Here is a 15,669-nt window from a genome sequence, read left to right on the forward strand (position 1 = left end):
ACTACTGACGAGGGATTCCAAATTGATTTCGTATTTCTAGATTTCTAGAAGGTTTCTGACACTATTCCTCACAAGCTACATGTAATCAAATTGCGTGCATGTGAAAATCGTCTCAGTTATACTATTGGATTCGCGATTTTTCGTCAGATAGGTCACATTTCGTATTAATTGACGGAAAGTCATGGAGTAAAACTGAAGCGATATCTGACGTTCCAGAAGATAGTGCTATACGGCCTCTGCTGTTTCTTACCTACAAACGATTTAGGAGACAATATGAGCAGTCGTATTTGGTTGTTTGCAGATGATACAGTCTTTCATCGTCTAGTAAAATCATCAGAAGATTAAAGCAAAAATGCTAAAAGACTTTGAAAAGATGTCTGTATGGTGCGAAAATTGTCAATTGACTGTAAATAATGAAAGGTGTGAAATCACCCACATGAGAGCTAAAAAGAATGCCTTATAGTTCTGTTAAATGATAAATCAATCAGATCTAAAGGCCGTAAATTCATCATGAACTACAATTACGAGCAACTTAAATTAGAAAGAACACGTAGAAAATGTTGTGAGCAAGGCGAACCAAACACTGCGAATTATTGGTAGAAAATGAAACAGCTCTGCTAAAGAGACAGCCTACACTACGCTTGTAGTGGCCTATACGACCAATAGTTAATAACATAGGATGCCCTACTTACAATCTTAATAAGAAACTGAATATGCTGTTAAAACAGCTCTATACATATGACGAGACTTTTTCAGTGAAAAATACCTTTGAGTTAGTAACAGGAATACATAATATTACCATACCGATTACAGCCAGATTTGCCACACTAGACATTAAAAACTTGTATACCAATGTTCCGGAGGCAGAAACAATCGAAATTATTAGAGAAAACCTTATAGCCATAAGGCACTTAATTACGATGAAATAACTGAATTAATGTATCTTCTTGAGACAACCTTAAGTTTTAACTATTTTTCGTTTAATGATCGGATATATCAGCAGAAAGACGGCCTAGCTATGGGCAATTCACTGGCAGGAACGATAGCTGACATTTTCGTCAATAATAAAGAAGTTATGTTTTTGAGAGATCATCCGTGCATACGCCAGAAAATTATATACTATAAGCGATACGTTGATGACATTCTAATATTAGTTGACGGTACAATAGAGGAGATAAATAATTTGACGGAAATGTTGAACAGCATACACCGAAAACTTACTTTCACGGTTGATCGTGAACAACATAAATCTATAAATTATTTAGACCTAACTACTTTTTACGATAATGGACACCACAACTTTGGCATCTATGGGAAACCTACCACTACAGATACCGTTATCCCTGCAAAGTCTTGACACCCAAATAGATATAAAAAAGCTTTCTTCTTCACAATGATACATAGGTTGAATAGAATACCACTAATACCGGAACATAGACAGAAGAAGATTAACATATTAAAGCAAATTGCGACATCTAATGGATATAACGCAAATACAATAGAGACGATACAACAGAAAATATACGTCAGACAGGCGAAAATACCCGAAAAGAGAACTTTTGCGAAGATGCTGTATATGGGGACTATATCAGATAAGATAAACAAACTGTTCAAGAATTCAGATGTATCGATTGCTTTCTCTACGAATACAATAGCCAATAGTCTTAGGCATAATATAGGAGATGTTAAAAATAAGATGCTTGCTAAATCAGGAATTTATAAATTGACTTGTAACTATTGTATCAAAATTTACATAGGGTAAACAGGGAGAAGTTTTAATATCAGATTCACAGAACATACTTCTGGAACAGCTCGTAATAAATCACTCTTCGGACAGCATTTAGATATGGAAAAACATGCAGAAATTAATATGAGGGAAAATCTGAAGATACTGCCTGTAACCCAAAAAGGACCTATGATGGATATTCTAGAGAACCTGGAAATTTTTATACATAATAAGCGGAATCCGGCAGCGATCGTGAATGAACAAATTTAGAAAATATTATTATTCGAAAATATTATTTTTACACAATGATGCTACTTTTCCTTTTATTATTTTAATACCTTAATTCTTTAAATGGGTATTACAAACGTGTCGTAAACTTTTATCCTATCTTTAGATTTTTTAGGTTATTCTTGATTGTAGATATTTCCATAACCTCAAATAAGTGACAACTTCTCTGTGGATGAAGAGCCATGACATACCGCTACCACGGCAACGGACGTCGTGGCCAGGGCAAAGATAACACCATACGAACACACCAGCTGGTACCATGACGACGGCGTCCTCGCTACACAGACTAGAGGGCGCCTGATATACGCTTTATAATCCATGGCAACGGCGTCCTCACCACAAGGAGTAGAGGGCTTCGTAGTCCTTAGATATTAGCCGTTTTAGTAAATTGACTCAAATGTTTTCTACGTAAATGTACGAATAGATATGTTATAATACAAGACGACACCAGTTTTGTGTGTCACAAATTGTTTTACTTTATATTATGGCACATAATGTAATATACTTTTACGAATTTTACGAGTTGACTACGCAACATTCGTTATTATTTTGTAAATAACACTCTTTTTAAATGGAATGGTTCCGTTTTCTGTTATTACTGTCACTTAAATTTATGTTAAACTAAGGTGACTAGTAATTACATACAATAAACTGTATTAAATGCCGTTGATCGTCGCTGGGGGTGTTGCCGTCTATTCACATGATCTCAGCACGCTATTTAAGCCCATACGAAGGGTTAATCTCGCGTAGTTTCCTGCCGTTATGTAGACAGGAGTGACACCACCAGCAGTCGACCAATGGGTAACATATTTTAAATTTACGTAATTTTAGCTGTTGTATAATGGAGTCTTTCTGACGGATATCTATAATTTCACACTGTAAACGCCCAGAAGATGACCCCTACGTAACGTTGAAACCGGTTGGCGGTATAATAATAATAAATGCGATTAATGATTGATTAATCATACTAATCGCTGCTTCATCTCCACAACCATGTTGTCGAAAAAAGCTTTTCGTGCACCCACAGGACATCGTGTTACGACTCAAATGGTGCGCAATAGGCTGCATGATTCGCAACTTCATCCCCGACGTCCATGACGAGGTCCATGTTTGCAACCACGTCACCCTGCAGCGTGATACAGATGGGCCCAACAACATTCCCAACGGACCGCTCAGTAGTGGCGTCATGTTCTCTTCGCCGATGAGTGTCGCATGTGGCTTAAACCAGACAATAGTCGGAGACGTGTTTGGTGGCAGCCCTGTCTCCCCCACCCCCCCTTCGCCCCCACAACCATCACCACCAACCTCTACACTCCTGCTTACCAATACTTCTCTCCGTAACCAAATTAACAAATCTTTCGTGCACCAGGATGTATCCTACCTATCGACAATTCTTTAAGTTGTTCCATGCAAGTATTATTTTCCCTTGTTCGTATTTACCTGCTCATTAGCTATTCGAGCTTCCCATCTAATTTTCATTACTTTTCTGTTACATAACATTTCAAAATCTCCTGCACTCTTCCTGTCTGAATTACTTATCGTTCACTTTTCACTTCCGTACTACATTCCAGATAAATACTTCATAACACTTATATTTATTAGGCTGATGCTAAAGCTCGTAGCGCTATTTTTCTTTATTTATCGACAGCCATTTTTATTATTTGTGGTTCATTGTAGCTATCTGAGTATACACATTGTCTTTACGTCATCTGCAGATAATGAATTCAGCTGTGGACGCAATGAAATGGAGTGTCAAGTGGAGGAATCGTACAATTTCCGACATATTCTTCCGTATGAGTTCAGTAGAGGGGTGACAGCATGTAGGGAAGTAGCCAGATTTCGTATATGGCGATAACACCACCGGACAGAGCACGTAAGGAAAATGGTTTTCCCGCTTTAAGGACGATCCTTTTGACATTAGCGACTCTCCGCGTACGGGAAGACTTTCGGGGTTTGATGAAGATCATTTAAGCGCCTGTAATGAAACACGTCACCGACCGTTCCTATCCTGCATCGTTACTGGTGACAAGGAAAGGTGTTCTTATGCTAACACAATAAAATAAAGTAATGGGTGAGCACAAATGAAGCAATAACTCCCCTGTACAAATACCTGCACCCATTCAAAATAACAGCGTTATGCATCTGGTGGAACAGCGATCGTGTGGTGTGCTACGAATTGCTTCCCCGAGGTCTAATCATCTCTGCTGACATTTATTGTCAACTAGTGAGATGTCTTACAGACACACTGGAAGAACGACCACGAGAACTGCTTGAAGTGATGCTACGACAGTACCCACCAGTATTCTACTAGACTGACAAAAAACGTTACATAGGAGTTGGGCTGGGAAATCATTCCACAGCCAACCTTATTCACCTGATCTTGCGCCGTTTGATTTACGCCTTTTCCGTTCTCTAGCGATCAACCTTCATGGAAATTTCTTCCTAGATGAAAATGTGTTCCGAACGAGGCCCGACGGGTTCTTCATCTGAACACCACGTGGTTTCTACAGTCGCGGGGTTGGTAAGTTAACCCAACGTTGGCAGACCGTTATAAATCGTGAAGTAGATTGGCTTATTGATGACTAAAGTCTCTGTCATGCGTATCTGTTGTGTTTATTAAACTTACTGAAAAACGCTAAGAACTTATGCACCCAACCAATTCATTAACCGCTACCAAGTTTCTCTTTTTCAGAAACGCATTTCGTGCAATGGCCAGTTTCCATTCCATATTCTCTATACTTCGGCCGGCGTCAGTAACCTTACTGTTCAAGTAACAAAACTCATCTGCTGTTTTTAGTGTCTCACTTCTTAACATAATTCTTTCAGCTTATCCTGATTTAATTCGACTATATTCCTTTACCACGGCTTTACTTTTGTCGATATTCATCTCATAGCTTCTTTTAAAAGCAGTATCTATTCCATTCAGCTACTTTACTGAGGGCTTCGCTCCCTGTGACAGAATTAATGTTAAGGGACAACCTCAAAGAGTTTATTTCTTCTCCCTGAACTTTAACTCCTTCTGTAAATTTCTCCATGGCTTTCTTTACATCTTCCTCATACCACACACTGAATATGTTCGGGGATAGGCTACAACTCTGTCTCACTTCCGTTTCAACTACAGTATCTCTTGCTGTGCTTCGATTCTCATAACTTGTGACTGGTTTCTATACAAGTTTTAAATAAGCTTCCACTTCCTGTATCTTACCCCTACTAACTTCATAATTTCACAGCGTGTATTCCAGTCAACACTGTCGAAAGCCTTCTCTAATGCTACAATTGCTATGTACGTTGGTTTGCGTTTGTTTAACCTATCCTTTAAGATAAGTCGTAGGGTAAGTATTGCCTTGTTGTTCCTACAGTTCTCTGGAACCCAAACTGAGTATCTCCGTGGCCAGCGTCTACGAGTTTCTCCATTCTTCTAAAAGTAATTTGTCAGTATCTTACGACAATTCCTAACGGAACTAATCATAAGGTAGTATTCACACGTGACAGTATGCGCCTTCTTTGAAACTGAAATTGTTACATTCTTTATGAAGTCTGAGGATATTTCGGGCTTTTAGCTATCACGCACACTAAGAAGAATACTTTTGTCATGGCTGGCTCTCTCTGACATCTCAATAATTCTGAGGAAATACCTTCTCAAGGATCCTTGTTCTTGTCATTTCTCTGTTGAATGCTTCTCGTAGCTTCGTATAACAGGTCTGCCGTGTAAAATACATTTAAAAATGTAAGATGCTACATGAATGGCTTAAGAGATACGTCAGTTACTTCGTTGTACAGTTTTTTGCTAGTGCTAACATCTCTACCATGATCTGTGGCATGTGCGATGGGGCAGTAGTTTCGTTGTGAGGAAATATGAATCAGCCCCATAAAAATGATAACTCCTTTCTTAGTATTTCTTGATTTTAGAGATCCTAATATTTCTTGGTTTTAGATATCCTGCAGGAATCGGCTCTCGACTGACTCTAACAAATGTATGGCCTTTCTTAAGAGATGCACATCTTGTTATCAAGGGATCATTGTTTATAAAAAAAAGTTCAAATGTGTGTGAATTTCTAAGCACCAAACTGCTGAGGTCATCGGTCCGTAGACTTCCATACTACTTAAACTAACTTATGCTAAGAACAACACACACAACCATGCCCGATCAGGACTCCAACCTCCGGCGGGAGGAGCCGCGCAATCCGTGACATGGCGCCTCAAACCCCGTGGCCACTCCTCGCGGTTATTTATATTTATGCTGGCATACGAGGTATTACAAAATGATGTTAACTACTTATGTAGCTTTGAATAAAAATATTGTTATTAGTCGTGTATTAAAGTAAAAGATACATAAATCAGGCTCTGTAACATTTGTTTTTCACTTCCGTAAGAATTTGTAAAAGTTCCCTTGATTAGAGATGTAATATGTGACATTTACGACGTGTCTTTTGCGAAAGATGAATACCTGATATACGTCACGTAGTAGCAGAAGCATCAAAATGGCAAACAAATACAGAAATTAAGAAGGCTGAATAACAAATACCAGGCACTTAAACGGTTCCAGTTGTCATCAGTATGTGTACGAAGATGTTAATTAAAAAGCACACGGTAATGTGTGTTCCCTGAAGATCGTAATTAGAAGATGTTTACGGGTTCAGTAGAAGAGTCTTCAACGTTATTCAATACCGTTCTTTCTCGCATTTCGTGTAGACGTGTTAACTGTGCGGTGAATGAGATCCATTGCGCGTAATACGTGACGGTGATGTAATCTTGACCCTGTATTGAAGGCTATGGTAATCGGTCAATTGTACCTGGACTGAACGCACATGTCGCCCAGCCACAACAAGTTCTACGAAGTGTAACGTCAAGAATGAAAGGCAGTTTTTTTAGCCACTGACGATGTCCAAAGTTGACATCCAGCACTTTGACCGAAGATGTCTCAGCACACAGCTCGTGGTCGTGCGGTAGCGTTCTCGCTTCCCACGCCCGGGTTCCCGGGTTCGATTCCCGGCGCGGTCAGGGATTTTCTCTGCCTCGTGGTGACTGGGTGTTGTGTGATGTCCTTAGGTTAGTTAGGTTTAAGTAGTTCTAAGTTCTCGGGGACTGATGACGATCGATGTTAAGTCCCATAGTGCTTAGAGCCATTTGAACCATTTGGCTCAGCACGACTCACTGACAGGAAGACATAATCGGCAGATTGAGCAGGCGTAGAGTGCAGACTACACTCCTCAAAGCAAAGCAAAGCAAAGCTCCATGCGTGCCAGCCAACGTCTAGGACAGATGACCGGTAGTAGTTACGCCGCTCAGATCTTCGGAAGTGGATCCACTTAATGATGGCAGACCAGCACGATTTAGCTCTGATTTACGACGCTTGTAACGAGGAGAGAACAGTATGCATTCAACAACAAAAAGGTAGTTTTATGTCAGTCGAGATTGTGCAATGAAGAGTGCAGACATACATGCAAGCATTGAAAACGTTTCAAATCACTGAGTTACCTATGCAGCTGCTACCGCTGATTACAAGGGGTACTGAGGATCCATACCCACCACATTCTGTGGTTTGTTCGTATTTTTAAATGCAAAGACACTGGATGATGAAGTGACATATTCCAAATGTTTTGGTATTCCGTTTGTTTGCATTTCACGTGCGGTATACCAGGTAGTGAATATGCCACAGGGGTGCATATGGTAGGCACTGAAAAGAACTTAAGTTCTTGGGACAGACCAAAAATACTTCAGTTATATTTATTAGCACCTTTGGTCTCCTACTGTGCTTCAGTAATATTAGTAACAATTGCAGCACCCACTATGAAGGGCCTGAACGAATCCTACCTCGTATTTTACCAGAATAAGTCGTCCATATTACAGAGGGGTTGCTTGGCATTGCACTGTACTGACAGGGAAAGGCAGCGATACAACATGCTCAGGAACTGTAGCGCCGACTATTGAATTGGAAAGGTGAAAGCAAGTGCCAATACGCCTCGTTCACGTCAGAGGTCATAATATTGTTATATTTGTTGAGTATAACGGAGAAGAAAGTTTAGCCTCGGGAAATAGGTTTTTCGTACCATAAAATATCAATTAGCACAGGCCATAAAGCAATAATAAACTGCACCAGTGGTACCAGTGAATTGAAATCACGCTTGCGTAAAGACACGATAATCATGTACTTATACTACACATTGGGATGATCGCCAGGTACACATACGATCGTAACGCCTCATAGTGTATGAAGTTGGCTTGATGTAAGAGCGTTGTATCAACTGTGAATTTGTCTGTGTAGACGGTTTGGTATGGTTTGCTGCAGGCTGTGGGGAAACCGTTCCGTTAGCTTCTATTGTTCAGAAACGACGAACATCGGAACAGCAAAGGCATGCGGAGAGAACAAATGTCGAACAGTGATGGGAGCGTGTTTGTCAGACGCTAATGGGATGGACTCTATCAATAAACCAGTGTTGTTGAGTGTAACACCAGACAAATTCCACGTATGATGGTTTGAGGCCACACTTGATACAATGCACGGTCCTGACTCCCATGTACGAGGATTATTCGGAAAGTAAGGAACGATCGGTCGCGAGCCGGCCGAAGTGGCCGTGCGGTTAAAGGTGCTGCAGTCTGGAACCGCAAGACCGCTACGGTCGCAGGTTCGAATCCTGCTTCGGGCATGGACGTTTGTGATGTCCTTAGGTTAGTTAGGTTTAACTAGTTCTAAGTTCTAGGGGACTAATGACCTCAGAAGTTAAGTCCCATAGTGCTCAGAGCCATTTGATCGGTCGCGAAATGGAAAATACAGTGAAAGTCTGATCGAGCTTTGCACAGATGCGTTGGGCACTGTGTCTAGTACGCCCGTCGATCACATCATGTCGCGCTCTTAGTTCTGAGCTCACAGTGAGATGGCTAGAAATTAGAGCCTTCCGCCAAGTATGAGAGACTGGCGAAAGATTTCGCCTGAAACTATGCAGTCCACATAACATAACTCTCATGCGTTCGTTCTCCTCGACTATTCTCGGTCGCACTCTGCAGGCGCAATGAAGATGCTCCTACAGCGTTTTCGACGGGAAGAGTTTGATCACCGACATAATTGGCTACCCCTCAGGTTCATCTCTGCCCAAATGAACTGCTGTATATGAAGATAATATATTGACCAAGACAACGACCTTCAGTCCAGAGTAGAAAAATGTGGAAAAGCACTGGCGGCTGCCTTCTATAACGAGAGAATTGAGAAGTTGGTACAACGCTACGACGGATGTGTAAGTCTGTGCGGCGACTGTGTAGAGTAGTAGCTGGAAGGTGTAGCTAACTGTTGCAAATAAAACAGTTTAGATTTGCAATGCGGTTTCCATTTCGCGACCTATCGTTCCTTACTTTCCGAATAGCCTTCGTATATCAAACCACAGATGGCTACGCCTAACTGACGGGTATCTGAGGCCAAGGCGCTTTACTCTACAAGACATGTTTAGGGACAACTGGTATCAGCCATATGTGATGAGGAACGTCAGGCCCTTTTCGAGGTAAAACGTGTAACATCTACAACCTGCTCTTTCACCCGACATGGCTCGCATAAAACATTTTTGGGATGTGGTTGGTCGTTGTAATATAATGTTATTCGAATTTCTTTTTAATTTACTGTTATTACACAGTGTTATTTTTTTTAGGTAGACACTTTATCTTCCTTCTCTTTTTTGTCTTTGTGGTTGGCTTTGCCTTCACGTGGACTGAAGTACATGACAGAAGTACGCTGAGGAGGTGTCTAACACTGATTGTTGTCGTAAGTTGTAACTGAAATAACATTCTGGAGATTTCGTGCTCTAGTTTACATAACCATTAACTGGCCAAACCATTACCACACTAGAATGAGATTTCCACTCTACAGCGGAGTGAACTACCCAAACACGACTCACGAACCGTCCTCACAGGTTTACTTCTGCCAGTACCTCGTCTCCTACCTTACAAACTTTGCAGAAGGTCACCTGCGAACTTTGCAGAACTAGCACTCCTGAAAGAAAGGATATTGCGGAGACATGGCTTAGCCACAGCCTGGGGGATGTTTCCAGAATGAGATTTCCACTGGCAGAGCACTTGCCCGCGAAAGGCAAAGGTCCCGAGTTCGAGTCTCGGTCCGGCACACAGTTTTAATCTGCCAGGAAGTTTCAGTACCACACTCACTGTACCAGATGGTCCATGCAAGCCGTCCTCTGTATTTTTATGTTTTCTGCATTTGTTTACGCAAGAAGCGTTGCCTCGCCACTGCTCTCCAAAGGGGAAGTTGACGAACAAGCGAACCTCTACTAAGCTGTACCGCCCTCTGCGTGTGTATTCGTCCTGATTCCTCTCTGACAAGGTCACGTAGCCCTGTGTGTGTAATTTGAGTCAGGGCTTACAGTCGAACAGGTAACAACTGCAGTGTACACCAGTGAAGTCTACACCGATATGATACTGGTCTATGGGGAGACACACCGCTTCGTAATTGAGGACCGAGGGCTGCGTCCACAACGTTTTCCAACGTGACGTCTACTTTCTGCGCATGTTTTAGACGTACAGAGATGCATTTAAGAACGGAGGGAGCATTATAGGCACAACATGTCGTGGAAAGACCAATCCGCGACTCACCCGGCTGTATTTGCAATTCCTACAGAATGAGCCGAGTTTTGGGCATCTCCTAGAAGACATCCCAGTTTATTTAGATGTGAGGCACTGTTTCAGCACGATGGTGCACCACCCCATTACTGTAGAGGGGTTAGGGAATATCTCAAACAATGTGCACCCCGAACGGTGGACAGGTCGTGGTCGTTTCATTCGATGGCCATCGAGATCGCCTGATTTAAGGCACTTGGATTTTTTCTTATGTGGTTATATGAAAGCCAGGGTTTACGAAACGGAACCAGATAATCCAGATACGTTAAAAGAACGAATACATCGTACTTACGCCTCATTATCGGCAGGAATGTTAACAGGTGTCCATGCAAGTACAGAGAGGCGCTTACTTCAATGTATCCAACAAGGCGGATATGCATTTGAATATTTGTATTATGAATAATGCAGTTATATTTGTCTGTCAGTCTATAACATAATTTTAAAGGAACATTATTTATGATATTAGTTATATTCATTGTTCTTTATTGCAATCAGAGGTGTGATAGCATTTATGTAATACTTCCAATTGTTAAGCATGTACTGGTATATTATGTGTTGTTAATAAATTAGCTGCCATATGTTGATATGGCATGAGACATACAATTAATATGCTTTTGCCTGGGTGCGCATTGTTTTGGGCAATCATTCTTCTACACAGACGTCTTTCTCGAGCCCAAAATTCGAACCCAGCACCCCTCCTACAAAAACCAAGTTTTCTAGCAATTAGCCACAGGACCAGCTGTAGCTTTACGCAATTGTCTTGTGTTTAGTAGGGTCTTGTCTCTGTTGGTGCGGGGTCACCTTTCCTGTTGTGTTTAGGGAAACCTCTCGGCGCCTGTGATATCCGGGATTAATTTACGTCAATGGAGGACGGCGTGCCTGTGTCACCTGCAACAAGTATAATAATATTTTTAAATATGGGACTTCTCTAACTATAAAAATAATAGTTTTTGTGAGAAATTCTAACAACAACGGTAGCATTTATTCCATCGAACACTTGTTTCACAAACTGACGTTACTCTAGCAATAAGTCACTTTTCATTCAGGTATCTGACACACCAGAGTGGATAACCATTGAGACATTATCGCAAAAGCAGTGAGACAACTCCGGGAGCGATAAGGTGTGTGCTCTGGGCGCCTTTGACTGCTATCTAGACATAATGGATGCTCGGACAATTATCACGAAGCAACTAATAAAATTTTGAAGCAATTGTATAGTAATACGGGAAACCTGTTCGTCGTGGTCTTCCGGCACATACCGTTCATGTTTTGTGGACTAATATTTAAGCATTTGGAGGGAGATTTCGTAGGTACACATGTTCATCTTCTTTGCGTCATTCGTTCGGTGATCACACTGGGTTCTTCTTAGAATAGTTGTTACAACTTTTAATCTTTCGTGTGATTAATCTGTGGCATAAAGTTGATTTTGATCACACATATGTTTCTACTTTTTGCGGCTTTCATAGGGTCGTTGTGTAAATACTACAAACGTAATTTCTGGATTTCTTACGCACATATTTTTATTGTTTGATGTGTTGCAAAGATATGATAAGCGGGACCTTGGCACTTTTTGAAATGAAATTCATTGTTTACACATCACATTCCGCGGATTATATTGCAATAGTACATAATATTAGAGCGATAGTAGTGAGGCAAACGTTAAGCTACGAAGAACATTAAAGAGCATTCAAACAAAAAAACAGTCAAGAGAATACTTATCTGAAATACTTATCACTTGATACGTGTCACAACTATTATAGCTACTTATCAAATATTACTTGATCAACAAAGTATTCTCTGTTTCATTTTGCAGTAGACCTTACTTACTAGAAGTGCAAGAAAAGCTTGCCATTTCTCTAAGGACGGTGGAACGACAGGAAAGCTAAAAAGGCACAGTGCATTAACTTTTGACGTAATTTAGGTGGAATTTTGTTTGATTTTCGCTTACTTCGACAGGTGCCAGCCACTGTGATGATATACCCTACTTGTTCTGTGGAGAAAAAACGAAGGACATCCCGAAGGGACCAGAAACCGTAGAAGGCAAAGCGATAGCGCGTATGACGCGGCTTTGGACAAATTTCGCCAAGACTGGGTAAGTTCTCTTTTGGTTTTTCAGCGATGTCTTACACAGAAAACCGCAGATAAGTGTCACATATTACCACTAACCTATTTCAACGTCAATGTACTGAGACGTAGCGCTGCCAACCCGCTGATTCAACTCCCCATAAAGATCACATTACTGTTATTGTTATCTGTTAAGATTATCACAAGTGAGTTGTGTTTCCATTCATACTACTCTATGCCACTTCTTTATAACTAAAAATAGAATCCTTATTAGTGTTCTTTATAAGAAGCCTTTCTATCAGAAAATCCCCAGACCTGATTTTCATTCTTTGAAATTGGTGTATTGAGAAGAGTCTCTTAAGTTCGCAATATTGTAGTATTTTTCATGAAAAAATAAGTATTGTAAAGAAATAATTCTTCTGTCAGAAAATGCATGACCATACTTCGTTAGAGCTATTTGAAGAAAACCATTATAAAATAGACAATCTAAAGAAAAATTCAAAAACATTGAATGAAAGGGAAGCACGAAAGACGGCTTTTTGAGCCTTAATACACATATGGATATGGACAACAGCAAATGTAATCATAACGTAATCATTTCTACATTTCAAATCATAGAAAACTGTCTGATAACCACCTTTTTCTGAAGTCTTTGCACCCATTTAATATAGTACGTACGTATCGGAAAACAGGCTATGAGATTAACTTCAGTTGAAGCATTCTGTTACAGTTAAAGCAGGAAAAAGCCAGCTATTGTTCATGATCAGATAATAATAGGAAAATTCACTAAACACATTTTTAAATGGTTTCATTTAATGTTTGTCTTTCGTAAATGTAATAAATATGGCTCCGCTTATGCTTCACGACATAAAACCAAAACTTTTAGCTATTAAACATTTCTTGGTGTCGGTCGTAATAACAGATGATACGTACAGCGCGTCTACAAATTCTTAGTTTCGTATTAATTTGACGAACCACCTATCTCTCACACTCGTTCATCTGTTTCGTTTTTAGTGTTTTTGAAACAGTAATAAATATAAATCATTGTTGCAGATGCCTAATGTATGAAATTAAAGTAAATTAAACGCACTACAGTAGACGACTACTTCATAACTTTCGTCGATGTTACTTTTTCTACCATCTTAGATGGTTTAGTAAAGGCCTATGGAATACGTTACGGAATTATCTAGTTTGATTCCTGTGAGTAACAAAGATAAGTGCGAATATTGACCACGCTGCTTACTCCTCCCCCGAATATAAAAATACAGTCACTGCGTGTGGTACGTTGCATTTGTAAAATGTCAACAATGTGGTTGTGTGCAAGCAAAAACCCTGAAAACCCATGTTTATGGATAGAGTAATCGGCTTCTACAAGATATCCCTGGATTACCATTATGTTGCTGCCGTTGAGCAGAATCACTGTCTATGATTTTAGAACTTTTTTCCCATCCCAAATTCAGTTGTAATGATAATACAGACAAGCACAATGTGCAATAATTGAGTTCGTGGGTACATGATACTAAGCTACACGAGATTCAAACACGCTGTGACAAGCACAAACGGAAAGAGCTTGGCAATTATGTACAATTAACAAAGTCGTCCCTATGTTCGTTTCACGTTTTCGAGTAGTAGCAGCCATTGTATTATGGTTTTCATTTTCTTCAACAGGAATCCGACGCCTGATCCAGGTGACACTCTGTTGTCGGTGACGTGGTTACCTTTCAAGAAGAACGAGGGCCATTACCTAGACATCACCAACGATGGATTAATTTCTAAGAAGGATTTGATGAAGGATCGCATTGACTTCTGGGACAAGATCCTCAGAAAGTAAAGGAACTACAGAGCGTCCAACAAACTATGAACACACTGAATACATATAGATATTTCCTGACATTAATATATTGCCATACATCGTTTATTACCGTCATTCACGCTTGTCTTCCGGTAAAACAATAAAGTGAAAACTTAAGTCTCGAAACTGGTGATGATACTTCATAAAGTAGGCACATTTTCTACTTATATTTCTTCCTCTTCTTTTCCTATGCCCATTCTGACTTTTCATTTTGAAGAGCAACTTTGCTCCACCATCCAATGTTTCTTTCCCCTGAGGAATAGAACTTGTCTACAATGACTTTAATCCTTCTTCCTTTCAATTAAAATGTTGCCACCATTTCTTCCTGTATTCTTCCAGTTTGTCGTTGAAGTTAAATATGTCTAATTATTTTCGAATGTGGTTTTTTCTTATAAAATTACTGATCTGACAACCACTGGCAGATCTTAAAAGACTCATTTGTGTCTACTATAAGGTGCAATTATCTTCTCAGTGCAAGGTTCACTGTGATAAAGGAATACAGGCACAGTCATTGTTCTGTGAAACTTCACTTTTGTGTCTTTCCTCGTCTTGTTCTTTATATTTTATAGTGCCACATACGTTCTAAAATTTATTGATTCTATTCTGCACATCTTTATGTTTATTTAAGTTGATACAGCGGCCTGGACTACCTAAAACTGAAAACTTGTACCAGTGCCTTGTCTTCCGTAAGAATATCTATCGAACTGTGTTTCCCATAGGGACCTTTAGGTTGTTCTGAATATTTTCCGCTTTCAGTGTATCTTCCTAGTTCACATAACCTCTACACCGAATGCTGTAAATATGTTTCCTTATTCTATATTTAGACTACATAATTCGCATATAGCATACCATGGAGACGGTAGATTCTTTTCAATTCTGCAACATTATTAACTTAATGTTTTCATTTTCTTCTGCGTTACTATTCACGATATGGGGACGTGCGTTATCATGAAGCAGCAACACACCAGCACGGGAACTTGGGGCAATATTCCATGACGGTGACTCTCGACAGACAAACCGCAATGTGCAAATTCTTCATTCTGCGAAGTATGTCTACCGGTGTTTGTCCTTCGGCAACAAAGCAAAGAACAACTGAACGTTGTTCTTGTTTGGACGGATTCAC

General features: G+C 40.1%; 1 protein-coding gene across 1 annotated transcript in view; it reads left to right on the top strand.

Annotated features, from left to right (window-relative positions):
• LOC126157224 (esterase B1-like) overlaps positions 1-14,690 on the top strand; it is a 142,298-nt gene extending 127,608 nt beyond the window's left edge. The window contains exons 10-11 of the mRNA XM_049916361.1: positions 12,587-12,722; positions 14,363-14,690. Coding sequence (XP_049772318.1) covers positions 12,587-12,722; positions 14,363-14,525 — 299 coding nt within the window. The 3' untranslated portion in view covers positions 14,526-14,690. The remainder of the gene's footprint in view (positions 1-12,586; positions 12,723-14,362) is intronic.
• The last annotated feature ends 979 nt before the right edge of the window (positions 14,691-15,669 follow it).

This window comes from Schistocerca cancellata, chromosome 2 (genome assembly GCF_023864275.1).
Source record: "Schistocerca cancellata isolate TAMUIC-IGC-003103 chromosome 2, iqSchCanc2.1, whole genome shotgun sequence".
NCBI classification, from domain to species: domain Eukaryota; kingdom Metazoa; phylum Arthropoda; class Insecta; order Orthoptera; family Acrididae; genus Schistocerca; species Schistocerca cancellata.